Source organism: Fringilla coelebs, assembly GCF_963513975.1.
Source record: "Fringilla coelebs genome assembly, chromosome: 3".
In the NCBI taxonomy this organism is placed as follows: Eukaryota; Metazoa; Chordata; class Aves; order Passeriformes; family Fringillidae; genus Fringilla; species Fringilla coelebs.
In genome coordinates, this window is record NC_140030.1 from 39,530,243 (window position 1) to 39,544,492 (window position 14,250).

The following is a 14,250-nucleotide window of genomic DNA, read 5'->3' on the forward strand; positions in this document are numbered from 1 at the left end:
GCCGCGCCTCTCCCCTCAGGATAACGGGGCCCGGCCGCCGCCGCCCGCCCCGCGCATGCGCCCCAGCTGGCGCACGCGCGCGCGCCGCCGCTCCGGCCCGGCCCGCGCGGCTCCCGGAGGGGCACCCCCCGCGCGCGCGCGCCCGGCGGCAGCGGCCCTGCCTCCCGCGGGTGAGTAACGGCGGCGGCCCCGAGCTCCGGCCGGCCCCGGGCACTGGGAAGGGCTCCTCGGGGCTGGGAGAGGCCGGGAGAGGAGGGCACGGCGCCCGCCCCCGCCCGCAGCCGCTGTCAGAGGGGCCGCGGCGGCCCCCGGGCGGTGCCTTCCCTCCTGCCTCCTGTGGAAGGCTCGGCGCGCCTCCCGCCCGCGGCTGATGCTCCTCTGGTGGCGGGGGCTGGCGCCGGGTTCCGCAGAGTGGGAGAGAAGCGTGAGCGCTCGGAGCTCGGTGCCTTGCTCAGGGGATGGGACCAGCTCGGCGAGCTGGGTCTGCTCCCTGCCCTTGCTTTACTCTTGTCAAGCAGCCTGGCTCTGAGTGCCCCGGGGAGCTCCCGGTGCGGACTGGCCTTAAGGTCGCTTTCTTCTCTTAGCCTGCAGCCCCCAAAGTTAGCTGTGTGTTTCCATGTCCTTTCGAAGCAAGAGAAGGCTGGCATGTTAAAGGCAAATATTGTAAATGCTGGAGGCTCTCTTACCACCTTTACAGCAAAGAATCGAGAAGGATTGTGTTTTGTTACTGTTGCTGTCTTTCTCAAATTCAAATCACAATTTCTGTTTTCTGGTTGTCAGATTTTAAATACCTTTTTCTAATTGGGTAGACCAAAAAGAAATCTTCTATTATTGGAAGTGTTTAAAAAGGTACCTTTTTTAGTATGTAACACAGCTGTGAAATGTCTGCATGCCATACCTAATGTTTTCTTACATCTGTAATGATTTCAAGCTATTTTTTTTAAAAGGCTTTGGAAAAAGACTTAACATATACAGAGAGTTTCTGAGAAGTTCCCTGGTTCTTTCTAATACTAGAAATACTCGCAAGGTTCCCACACATACAGCTTCTTTTGCTCTTTTTACTTTTTGTGATCTCCAGATCAGAATGTGCTATGTAAATGTGCTGCTTTTAACACTTTTACCAGTCCTCACCTGCACTGTAGCTCCAGAATCAGGACTTTAAGGCCTAGATGTAGAGCTGATGTGTCACTTCAGAGTTTTCAGCTTCTTTGAGTTAGGAAAACTCAGTAGAAACTAAGTTTAGATAATTTAGCTGAGAAGCTTTGATCCTATGCATGCCCACCAGCCTCAGTGGCTTCTGGATGACCTTACCCTTGATCAATAAAATCAGATTTTCAGAGCTCCCTTCTATATTGCATTTCTATTTGTTATGGTTAAGGAACATCAGAGCAAATAAATTATAATATTTGCTGATTCTTGCTAAACTAGGTAAATCTGTTTATCTGAACCTAATTTCTTTGCATAGTGTATTTCTCTTTTGGAATTTGTAAAACTGAAAAAAGCAACCCACTGGGCAGGGCACTGAAACTTGAGTTGCCTGACCAAAATTATCTCAAGTAATTAAGTACCGTCGTCCCTTTTTTTTTTCTGTTGCCTTTTCTTCTCTGACTAAACAAACACTCTTTTTGGGGAAAGCATGCCAGGGGGAGAAATGCTCATCATCTGTACATCTGTATGCTTTTTTCTTCACATAGTGGGAAAGACAAACAGAAGGTTTCCCTGCATAGTAACTTAAGGGTATAAAAAGCAGTAGTGAGGGAGAAAAAAAAAATCACTGTCAAAATAAGACTTTGAGACATTCAGTTAAGTGTGTGGAACAGTTAGGAAAATACGTCAGACTTTATCATAGATCCTTTTTTTTTCCTTTCTTCATGAAGGATTTGTTTTAATAACTGGTACAGCTGGAAATCTTGCCTACTGTGGTGAATTTCATGCTATTTATTGCCAAAAAACCAAATTAATTTGGAACAGTGATGATCATAATGGGATAGACTTACATGTATTTTGTGCTTTTAATTCTGTATAGTTGCTAACAAATTAAAAAGTCAAACAACTGTGTCACGTGTTTTGCATTTTTTCAAGAAGAAAACTGGGTGTTGAGGAAATGCAGGCTTTAACTTTTCCCCATAAATCTTCATATTTTTCTCATGTTATGAAGGAAGCTACTATCTGTGTTCAGTAAAGGAGAAACTCTGACCTGTTACAGATGGTTTTTTCTCTTCTTTTAAAATACATTGAGTAGCCAAGAGAAAGAGCCCAAACTGCTTACATTTTTGTCTGGTACACCTATATGTGTCAACAAACATGGAGTTTGAATCCAAAAACTTCTGAGTCAGGGTAACTGCATGTAAGATCTTAACCTTCATAAAGCTGAAGTTATTCAGCCTGACTTTTTCCTACTAAGAAAGCCAATTGCTGTTAGATCCAAGTGCACCCAAAAGTCCAAGGCAAGATACTTGCTAAGTCTATAGAAGTGGCATGTACCTCAGTAAATTGCAGTCAGACTCTTAAAATTTGAATGTCCACAACAAATGCAAAATCACAGCTATGCTTTGTCTAATGACTGTTGAATCAGAAATGCATTTTTAAGGTTTTTCTGCTTCCAAGGATAGGCATAACTTCATGTAGCTGTTTCACAGGCATGCTTGCTCAGTCTGTTTCCCCAGTATTGCCATTCTGCTGTGGCACTAGCATTGATGAGTGTAGTTTATCTATCACTGTCTCTGTAGAGTAGATCTGAACAAGATTAAATGACACATGAAACACTGCCAACCTGTAGCCCATTGATGCAGCTTGTACAGGATAGGTGTCTGTGCCAGGTCTGAATTATGTTATCTTCATTGAGACTGATGTCTCCCTGAAACATGAGCCTTTACCATAGATATCACTTACTTGTTCTAGAAATTTTGCACTTCGATGCTGAGCCTCTGTATAAACATAGCAGAAGTTCATAATATGATATGGTAGACCAAGGTCTGTCTCAATGCTAGTCAAATGATAGTGGGCATGCTGCTCATTTTTTAGTATACTTCAATGGTGAATATTCCATATAAAAAATACTTGTTGAAATAGTAACATGAAGCACCAAGATCAATTCCTGACACGTCAGAAAAATGAGTTAATGGTAGTGAAGTCATGATGTAAACAGGAGGCATTGAGTAGCTCATACGTCAACCAAGAATAAAAAGGAACAGCTTCTTTGATATGGAATAGGAAAACCCAAATGACAAACCTTGTGAACACTGCAAACCTTGTGACATTGCAATTGTGAATTCTTTTTCACAGAAGAGATAAAATAATAATTGCAGACATAGTTTATCTCTGGCAGTCCTGTATGCTGTTTAATGAAGATCAGTGTCATTTAATTTAAATTAAATCAAATATAATAATACATTAGTCAGATGAATAATACTGGTTCCTTAAAAAAAATCCTAACCCTTCAGAAAACTTCAGTTTATCTAATTTGAAAATTGATTAAAATTAACAGGTAGAGGTAGCATAATATACGAGGAAAAAGACTGAAAAGGTAATGAAAAATAGCAGGAGCAGTTTGAGTGTATTTAAAATTAATTTCTTATTAAAGTAAGATGTTCTGTACTCCAAACAATCTCTGACAGAATTCTAAAATCATGGGGATTGTTAACCATAGAAAAAGAGCCCTGTAATTTGATATAAAGTGATGTGAAATCCTTTAAGCATGTATGCTGTAAAATCATTTTCCCTGACAGTAGCCAAACGTATGGTTTCAGAATCCAGTTGGGAAAAATGAACAACATCATTTTCGTAGTCTTGCCTTGTTCCATCTGTTCTTTGTTGGCTTTAGTGCTGTGATTCTCATTCAACTGAGTTCACTCTCTAACAAGGTAAAAGTGCATTGGGATTTTGTTGGTGTATTTTTGAAATGTTAACTGGGTTTTGCTCTTAAAGTAAATGAGTGACCGTACTGTGAAAACCAAATGAATCCTTGAAGTTATCACAGACAGTAGGATGAATGGATTAATGTTAGAAATGGAACTGTAATAGTACTAATCCAGTTCAGATTGTATTGTTAAAAACATATTCTAAAATTGCTTACCTGAAATTATCATAGCAGTAGTAAGCAGCATATTGTGACAACTGAGCTCTATGTTAATGCATTATAACATTGGTAGGAAACTAAGGTCAACTAATTTACGAGTATTTTAAAACTACCGGTGTATATCTCAGTAAATTAAAGTAAGATTCTAAAATTTGGAGGTCAGTGACAGAAATACATATCACAACTATGCTATGTCTAATGATCCTTTGATCAGAAATTTATTCTTGGATTTTCCAGTTTAGTGTTGCCAGTTTTATGCATAATCTTGTTCCACATAATTCTGTGGTAACCTACATTTTGTTAATCCTTTTCTCTGGTTCTCTTGTGATAATGTTGTACAGGAATTTAAGTTATAAATTAAGTAATCAGGCCTTCCATACTGATTTCCTTCCCCCTAGTTTCATGGTTCAAATCTTGCTGTGTACCATTGGTCTTGTTTTGAATTTAGCCCTGGAACACTACATGAAGTGTCAGCCAGCTGTGACATTGTCCTAACTGGCTGCCAGCAGCTAACTTGCAGGCTTTTTGCTTGAGCTACATCCTTAATGCTATGCTGGTTTTTTGCTTATGGGATTCAGAAAAAAAAAGAAAATTTTAGATCTGTAAAGTTGTAAAGCATGATGGTTTCAAATTTAGTTTTTGTTATTTAGTGTTTTTAGGGTTTTTTTGTTATTTAGTTTTGAGTATTTTGTTAATATATTGGTTTACAGAACACAAAGTGCTTGGTTTCAAGTCAGTAAATAGGTTAGTAAATGAAACCTGCATTCTGAATATAAGCTGTAGTTCTGTACCCCATTGTGTTTTTACTCTTGTTCTGCTATGCTATTCTCCTTTCATGGCTTCTGCTTTTTCTTCTATTTTCTTTATTAATTCTACCTGAATACTTGCAAAACATAATACTTCTGAAATAATGTAACCAGAATTTCCATTTCATGGGATTTATCTGGGTTAGGATAAAAATTAAGTTCAAAAGTAAAATACCTTATAAAATACATGAGTTCTTAGTGGTAGAACCTCAGAATGTGACACATGTTCTCAAAGAAAGAAATGGGATTTGGTTTGTGTACCCCACCCTCCACAAAGTCTGTTAGTTCTGCAGTCAATGTATGCATCACATCTGTTTCATTATTTTTATTATATAGAGATGTTATGAAGCATTTCATACTGCTGAATAATAATAGTAGTAAGAAATCTGACTTGAAAATATTTGTCTTTTGATCAGTTCCAGCCAAAATCCTCCTGTTGGGATTCTGAACTATGACATCATGGCAAGATTTCGCAGAAGAACATGCATCATTTTGTTGCTTTTTATTTTGTTTATTTGCTCCATAATGATGGCTTTGAAGACTCTGAGACCTGACAGAGCTGGCTTTGGGGATCCATTTGGACTTGGTTTGTTGCCGGAGCTTCAGCAGCGGACAGTGCTCTTAGACAGTAAACAGAACTTGCTAAATAGGGCTCAAGGAGATACTGTAACACGTGTCAGTAATTTGCATAGTATTGCTGTCAATACTATGAAAGCATCCATGTCTTCAGTAAAAAAGCTAGAAGAGGAGCTTTCTTCTCCTAATTATAACTTTCACATATTCTACTATACTTGGTATGGGAATCCACAGTTTGACGGTAAATATATTCACTGGAATCATCCGTTATTGCCACATTGGGATCCCAAAATTGCAAACAATTATCCAAAGGGAAGGCATAATCCTCCTGAGGACATTGGGGCCAACTTTTATCCAGAACTTGGATCTTACAGTTCCAAAGACCCTACTGTCATAGAAGCCCACATGAAGCAAATGCGTACAGCTTCAACTGGTAATGAATGTTAATGTTTCAGCATGTTGTTCATTTATCCAGCCTTACATCTGTGAATGAGGGCAACTGGGCTATCCTTCTGTTTTTCTGTGTAATTCAGGAAATGTCTGAAACTAGTAAATGTCTTTATATCTCTGAGTTTTAACCCCCAACTGAAACCTACATCTTCAGGGCTGTGTCTGATGAGTGTAATAGCAAAGAAACGTAAGAATGGTGTTTGTAATACTTTAGATACATGTTTTTCATGATCCACTGCTAAACACTGATAACATAAATGAAAAAAACTGAAACCTTGGCTGGAATATATTGTCCGCGTATTTTATTTTTGGAGATGAATACTTCAGTTTAAAAAACAGGTTTCAGTAAATCATGCAAATATTGTTAAGGAGCAGTTCATTCAAATATGAGTAGGTTTTTTTTTTCTCTGAATGCTGTGTGTGTGTAAGAACAATTATATATTAATTTGTTGCTGTCCAAAAATATCTTCTTTCAATACAAGTTGATGTTCCCTTTTTCTTAATAAGGTGAACTGTATACATCAGAATTATTGAATATATTTTTTTGGTGTTGTTCCTTGTTGTTGGGCTTTATAGTCATTTTTATGTTAATCTTCTTTAAAATAAGCTAATACTAATATAGGCTAATACTAAACTTTGAGCAGCTTCTGTAAATGTAGTTGGAACAACATGACCAAAGCCCCTGGCATTATTGATACTGCTAATGCCCTTGTATTGAATCGCCTTCGTTCACCTAGTCATTAAGGTTTAATGTAATTGATATATTTTGATTAGTGATGTTTGCTTGTGTAGTGTTTACTTCTTGGTTGTTGTCTTCTTGTGGGTTTTAACCTAACCTTTATTTTATACAAGGGTTAGTACAAACATAGGAAATTTCTTACCCTCTTCAGTAATATAACTCCATCAACAGGAGTAACAAGACTGTTGCAGAGAAATCTCAGATACAAGTTACCAGTAAGCACTGCTTTAATCTTATCTAGAACAAAAATAATTTATGATAGTGTGATAAAGGAAAGGAGGGCACTTGCACTTTAGAAGAATATGTGATGTTTCTCGTCCTCTTAATACAGATGTCTAACAAAGTTGAACTGCTGGTGAAAAAGGTGCCAATTACTAGGAAAAATGCTTTGCATAATCAATTTTTTTAGTATCTTCAGTTAGTTCTGTTTAAAACTCAGCAATGTGAATGAGTAGTTCAGACTTCCTGTGACACTCTTTGTAACATAACTTATATTTATAAAGAGTCACTTTTTTCCTGCTGTTATTCTGACATAAGGATTTAAGTACAATTTAATTTGGCCTCTTCCATCTAGATTTAACTAACATACAGCATCATTTTTTTTTAAGAATTATACTTTTTTAATTTTCTGCATACTGTGAGGCTGTTTATAGTTTCTCCTTTTCCTCTCTTACCCAGTGTCTCATCCATGACTGTATTTTACAGTCACATGATCATTTTTTCTAGCCATTTTTGAAGCTTTATCAAAGATCTTATGAAAAAAGAGTAATGTAAGTGGTTCTTTCAGCAAGTATTGTCTAATGATTGAAGGCATATAAGAGATTGGGGCAACAGAAGTCTCATGCAGTGCTCCTCTGTATTCTTATATTTTACAATTCTTATGTAATAATTTTCTAATATTTTACAGATTAATACAGTAAATTTTATTGATGAGATTGCTTAGGGAATTTTTTTTTTTTGCACCAACCTTTTTTTGTGGTAGTGCACTTTCGTTTTTAGTGACTATTCTGGTTTTAAACATTTATGACATTGTTTTTAGTGTCAAGTCCATCCTTTTTTTTTTGTCTCTATAAGTGGTACTTTATTAATAACTTTATTTTTTAACCACAGAAAGAAAATTTGTAGTAGTCTTTCTCAGGAAAAGGCCAATGCAAATGTGAATTTAGGTTCCTTGATCGAAAATTGTCTCCTGAACTTTTACGTATTTCCTGAAGGTGTAAAAGAGAGTCTTGTCAGATGTATTCAAGAAATCCAGATTTGTTGCTGTTCTGCTTGTCCTTTACACCTTACCCATTTGCATTTAGTCCTTTTGTGTGAAATAAAAGATAATATGATAAAATGCAGTAAAATACTGCATTTTGCTTTCCTTGAGCAGACTGTCTGTTGTGATTACCTGTTATTTGTGATTTTCTTTTTGATAAAATGCAGTCATACTGTGCCTAAAGGATAGTTAAACTCCCTTCTATGTGTGGTGAGCGCAAATTTCTGGTTTGTATATTGTGTGATTATGTATTCACTGTAATTTGCGGTTTCTTTTTCCTAATTTTGGAATTGTTTGTTGGAAATTGGTGGTCAGAAATGTTATAATGTTAGTAAAGTAGGTGGAATTTAGAATATATACTTCCCTAGCTCAGTGGATTTATTCATTTACTTAAATCTTTATCTAGTTAAAAAGAACCACATTGACTTATTCTTCTGTATGTTCTAAATAGTATTGCTAAGAAAATATTCCTACATAAGTATTTCATGTATTTCTTTCAGACTTAGTTGCTTTTTGATATTGTTTCCAGCTGTGCATCTAAAAGATCCAATCTGTTTATTTGACAGCATTTTATTTTAGGAGGAAAGGGTTTTGCTTTTCTGAAGAGTGTGTTCTTTTGCTTTCTTGGAGAACATCAGAAAAATTTACAGTATGAAGACATGTTATTTGTTGTCTTTTTTCTCCACAGCACTGGTAACATCCTTAAATTATTGAGAGTTACTCAAGCATTTTTGAAGATAATAAATTTAAAAACTAATTTCACATGCTTGGAAGGATGGATTACACCATAGTAACTGTACCAGCAAGAAAGAAGGTTGTGGGATTGAAGTCACTGCTTCTAGTAATAAATGGTTGTTTTGTATTTGAGCCAGAGGTACAATGAAGAAATAAGATGGGGAATAAGTTCCATAAGAATCTCCTTCATTACATGCACAGCTCTCATCTCTTGACTGTTCTATAACTCATGCATCTTGATATTCTCTGCCTGTATCATGGTATAATGGCTTAGAGGGGAGCACTCTTTTGCTGTTGTCCAACCTGAAGGTTGAAAAGTGGGAGGGAACAGCTCTTAAGTGTTAGGATAAGGACACTGAGTAGAGATTAGTTCCCTTGACAAATGATCTAACCCACTGTTTGTTTTGCAGTCCTATAAAGAGAAGAGTTAAAGTGCACTCTGCAAATACTGAGATTTTGTAACTGGTTAAAAAGTAATTTGAGACTCTCATTTATTTTATGTACATTTCACATCAATAATTGTAACTCATGACAATGTTACAGTATAGCTGTAATATGTTAAACAACATGATTTAAAACTCAAGTTTTGTATTTTCAGGTGTAATAGTGCTTTCATGGTACCCACCAGGTATGGCTGATGAAAATGGAGAGCCAACTGATGATTTGGTGCCAATTGTTTTGGACTATGCACACAAATATAACCTAAAGGTAAAGTATTTCTAGATACATATAGTAGGACAGTTGAGAAAGTAAAGTTTGCTATTATACTGTGCTTCTTTTTGGTTATGGAAGCCTTTGAATTGCACTGAACTTTGGTAGAACCTGATATTGTCGTCTGCTTTAGCTTGCAGAAGCTAAGGCATAGTGCTGTGGATTTTTACTCTTTTCTAATTTCTTTTCAGGAAACAGTTTTTAAAATAAGACATTATGTTGTTTTCCAGTGAGTCTTGGGAGTTGAGGGAAGTATTACATATTCAAAAATACTGTGAAATGCAGTGAGCTTTAAACTAAGAACCTTTGAGAAAGGAGACTTATCTTCATTTTGCATTATTTCATAGCTTTCTAGCACCTGACCATAGAGGTCAGGAGTGAGCATCTATGAGGAATAAAAACAGACTTGGAATATCTAGTTTGAATAAATGTCTTTATTCCAGAAAGTACCAGAAACAGTTGCCTTGAACTATAAGGTCAGAGAGATGCTGCTCAGACTTTAGGGTTACTTCAGGGCATGACAAGATAGAAGGGCTAATTATTGACTTCTTAAAATAGGTGAACTATCAAGTCAGTTAAAGATTACATGAATTGATCAGTAGAATCTTAAATTGTGGTTTGGTTCTGTTTCTTTTTTAGAATAAAACTTGTATTTCCCTTTTGTGATAATGAAAGTATGTATTTCATTTTAATCTCTCACAAGTAATAAATTTGAGTTTTTAAGTAGCTGCATATGTTTAATCTCTGGAGCATGCTGTCTATATTGTGTACTGAAAACACAGCCTGTTCATCTGCTCGGGTTTTAGTTGGTTACACAAGTTGCAGATTCTCAGTGAAATTTCCTGTCACTGGGGGTAACTGTAGATTCCTTAGCAACTAGGAAGAAAATGGATGATTAAAACATATACAGAAGTAATTTTAAAACTGTTAAAAATACTGTGTTATTTGCTCTATATGGTATAGGTTACACTCTATCTAATAATAAATTTTTAAAAAGACCAAAAAAGGTATTCTTTCCCAAAATTTTCTGACCATCTAATAGTTTTGCTCTCACCTAAAAAACTTGTTAGCATTCAAGTCTCAAAGGAGTCAAGGCCAAATGAAACGAGCTACCAAGAAAAGTACAGTAGTGTGTAATAGTGTGATAATGATTGCAGTATGATTGAAGCTGCTGTTACCACTTGGAAGAATTACTGAAATACAGATATTCAGCATAGATATTGCAGGAAGTGCTACCTTCACTGTAATGTTTTTAAGCATTCTTGCACTAGCAAGTTATTTCAATAAGTGTTAGGAGTCTCAGTAGACCAAAGCCAATATACAAAATACGTTTCTATTATGTCTGCTAAATAGAAGTCTGGGACAAGATGTGCCCTTTTGATTTGCCTGGTTTTCATAGTTGGAAATGAAAGATGAAATTATAGTGCTTTTCAGCCTCTACTGTTGGTCAGTGATTTAGTCTAACGCTATTTTTCTATAGTTTCTACTTAATAGAGAGGGAGATTGGCTCTGCAATGGAAATTTTCTACTGTTGCAGAGTTGTCAAAGACTTTATTAAATACATTCTGCTCTAAAATTGCTTCTGAAAAAGTTGTTGCTTTGATTAATGTAATGTATTCTTCCATGATTGTCTATTTGAAAACAAATTCATTTTTACATTGGAATTCACACATACTGGTTAATCAATTCCATAAGCTCCAAGTTTGACATTCAGAGCAATAGCAGTACATTATATTAGATTTAGTTCCAAGAGCTTGTTGCTGTTGATAAATCTATAAAATTTTATATTAAAGTTTTCATTTTGTATATCTTAAAATGTATTTTGACTGAAAACTTTCCTTGGAGCATTATTTTTAGCAGATTTTTGATACATTTGTTAGAAATTAAATATTAAAATGTTTCATTAGTTTATCAGTACTTTGACATTCAAATAGATAATATATTAAGTTTTAGGTTTTGTAGCTTTTTAATTTTTCTGAAGCGTGATTACCACTTGCTGTAGTCCAGGGTAAACAAAAGCAGTGTTTTGTTTTAACGTAAAAAACCTAGGTATTTAATACCAAACTTCCTGGAACCAGAAACTTCTAATGTCAGTAGTGCAGGAGTTGTAGTAGGGTTGGATTATTCTCAGTATAGACTGATGAAATGTTCAATCTGTAAGGAATTATATTTTTCACTGGTACTTGCTTCATCTAATACCCAGTGCCCACATATTCAGTAGTGCTTTATGTTTGTGTTGCTGTTACATTTTCATCTTTCAGGTCACTTTTCATATTGAACCTTACAAAGACAGAGATGATCGCAGCATGTACCACAATGTCAAGTACATCATTGACAAGTGAGTTTTGTCAGAATGGTGTCCTTGGGGTTTCTTACCTGCTGGTTTAGGGAACTTCCATCTATGAACTAAAGCTTGTAAAAATATATAAGAATGTCTGCTGAGATTAAAAAAAACTTAAAAGAACTTTGTTTATATTTCAGTGCTGCAAAATTCAGTCTTTTTTTAATACTGAAGTGTGAATTTTACATAGATTCTCAAATTTAAATTGCTTTCAACATTCTTTAATGTCATAAGTCATACTTTAGATACTTCAGGTTAGCAACATTATCTATAAATTAAATAAAATGTACATTTTGATAATGAAAAACTAGCAGATAGAGCTTTATTTTTTTGACCTCTAATGATTTTAATTCATCTTGACAAATTCTGTACAGCTACTTGGTGTTTTGCTTATCAGTGCTGCTTAGACTGTCTTTATTTCATACAGAATTAGAGAATTGCCCTTCAGAGGAAGCTGATAACTGTGGTGCAGTTTGACACTAAGTTACTGTCACAATTTAACCCCAGCCGGCAACTAGGTACCACCAGCTGCCCCTTACTTCCCCTCCTATCCCCCAGCCCTGGGGAAGTGAATCAGGAGGAAAAGATAAAACTTTGTGGGTTGAGATAAGAGCAGTTTTATGATTGAAACAAAATAGTATGCCAGTAGTATTATTAAGAATGATAATGGAAAGAAGAAGGAGAGAGAGTAACAGAACCCAAGATGAATTGCTCACCCCCTACAGAGCAGTACCTGGCCCAGCCCTGGGCAGTGTTCAGTCCCCTTCCAGGCAGCTCCCTCAGTTTATATATGGTCATGACATTCTGAAGTGTGGCATATCTCTTTGGCCAGCTCAGGTCAGCTTTCTGGTCCTGGCCTTCTTTCCTCCCAACTTTTTTGTGCAGCTCCTCACTGGCAGAGCAGGAGACACTGAGAAGTCCTTGACTTAGGGTAAGCACTACTTAGCAGCAGAAAAAACATCAGTGTGTTACCATTTTTTTTCTCATGCTACATAAGAAAAAACCACAGCACTGGACCAGCTGCTAAGAACCTTAACTCTGTCTCTGCCAAACCCAGGACAGTTACCAATTTGTAATAGTTTAAAGGTTTTTTGAAGAGTCATTGTTTGATACTTCAGCAAACACTGGACTGAAGGTGGATATGATGTGCTGTGTTTCAAAGTCAGTGTCTTGTCTTTTTAAATTAATTTTTTGGAAAAGTCTTCAGCTCAGATTGTACAGCAGTATTTTCCAAATGGCAAATTTTGTCTTAACGATACTTGTTTGCTTTATAGATACGGAAGCCATCCAGCCTTTTACAGACATAAGACCAGCACAGGGAGACTTCTTCCCATGTTTTATGTTTATGACTCTTATGTAACCATTCCTGAAATATGGGCAAATCTGTTAACTGTGTCTGGATCCCAGAGTATTCGAAATACTCCCTATGATGCATTATTCATTGCACTTCTTGTAGAAGAAAGACATAAGCATGACATTCACAGAAGTGGTTTTGATGGAATGTACACGTACTTTGCCACCAATGGCTTCTCCTATGGCTCATCTCATCATAATTGGGCAAGTTTAAAAGCCTTTTGTGATAGTAACAACTTAATGTTTATTCCAAGCGTGGGGCCAGGTTATATTGATACCAGCATCCGACCATGGAACAACCACAACACCCGGAACCGTGTCAATGGGAAGTACTATGAGACTGCCTTCAGCGCAGCCCTTCTGGTGCGACCAGAAATCATTTCCATTACATCTTTTAATGAATGGCACGAGGGAACTCAGATTGAAAAAGCTGTCCCTAAACGGACTGGACAGGTGGTTTACCTTGATTATAAACCCCATAAACCAAATGTTTACCTTGAGCTTACTCAGAAGTGGTCTGAGAAATACAGAAAAGAACAAGAACAGTGGCTTATGTGAGTTGTCCTAGCTGCAGTTGTTTCCTAATTCATTGACTGTATTGGAAAGAAATTGAGAGCTGATGAATCTATTATTAAAGGTCTTTATTGTATCTTTTGAATGTATATGCACTACTACTGAATTTTAATTTTAAAAAGTAAAAACATTATGAGAATATTGGCAATCCTCTCTTACTGGATATTTTAGTTCAAAAGTATTCAGGGAAAGCTCTTTGTTGTTCATTTGTGGTTTTTTTTAACTTTGTAACTTGCATGCTGAGTGCAGAACATCTGCATGGGATAACGCTACATGACCAAAGTATAACAAAATCTGGCACAGTTTCTTCCTTCCTTTATTCCTGTTGTTGTGTTTCTAATCAAACTGATGCTGTAATCTGAATCTCTATAGCTTATTGCAGGATGCATGTCTATAGTGTGTGGAATAATCTCCATGTACACTTTTTGATGCTTTGCATATGGAGTCCTTGACATATGACTAGCTTGTAGTAAAAGCACTGAAGAGTTATGTGTGATGCAACAGCGCTGAGTTTTGTTTGGGGAAAAAAAGAAAAAAGTATTTGAAAGAAAGTTCCAAAGAACTACTGAAAGATTCCTAGTTTACTTACATTTTTTCTGTTTGGTGCATGGTGTAGACTTTGGCAGA

The 14,250-nt window shown here is 36.5% G+C and overlaps 1 protein-coding gene across 1 annotated transcript; it reads left to right on the top strand.

The window, feature by feature from the left end:
* The first annotated feature begins 111 nt into the window (after positions 1-111).
* MANEA (mannosidase endo-alpha) lies at positions 112-13,973 on the top strand. Its single transcript, XM_084202030.1, has 5 exons — positions 112-170; positions 5,301-5,893; positions 9,244-9,353; positions 11,618-11,694; positions 12,972-13,973. The coding sequence occupies exons 2-5, from the start codon at positions 5,344-5,346 to the stop codon at positions 13,606-13,608; spliced, it is 1,374 nt and encodes a 457-aa protein (XP_084058156.1). The 5' UTR covers positions 112-170; positions 5,301-5,343; the 3' UTR covers positions 13,609-13,973.
* Positions 13,974-14,250: the final 277 nt, after the last annotated feature.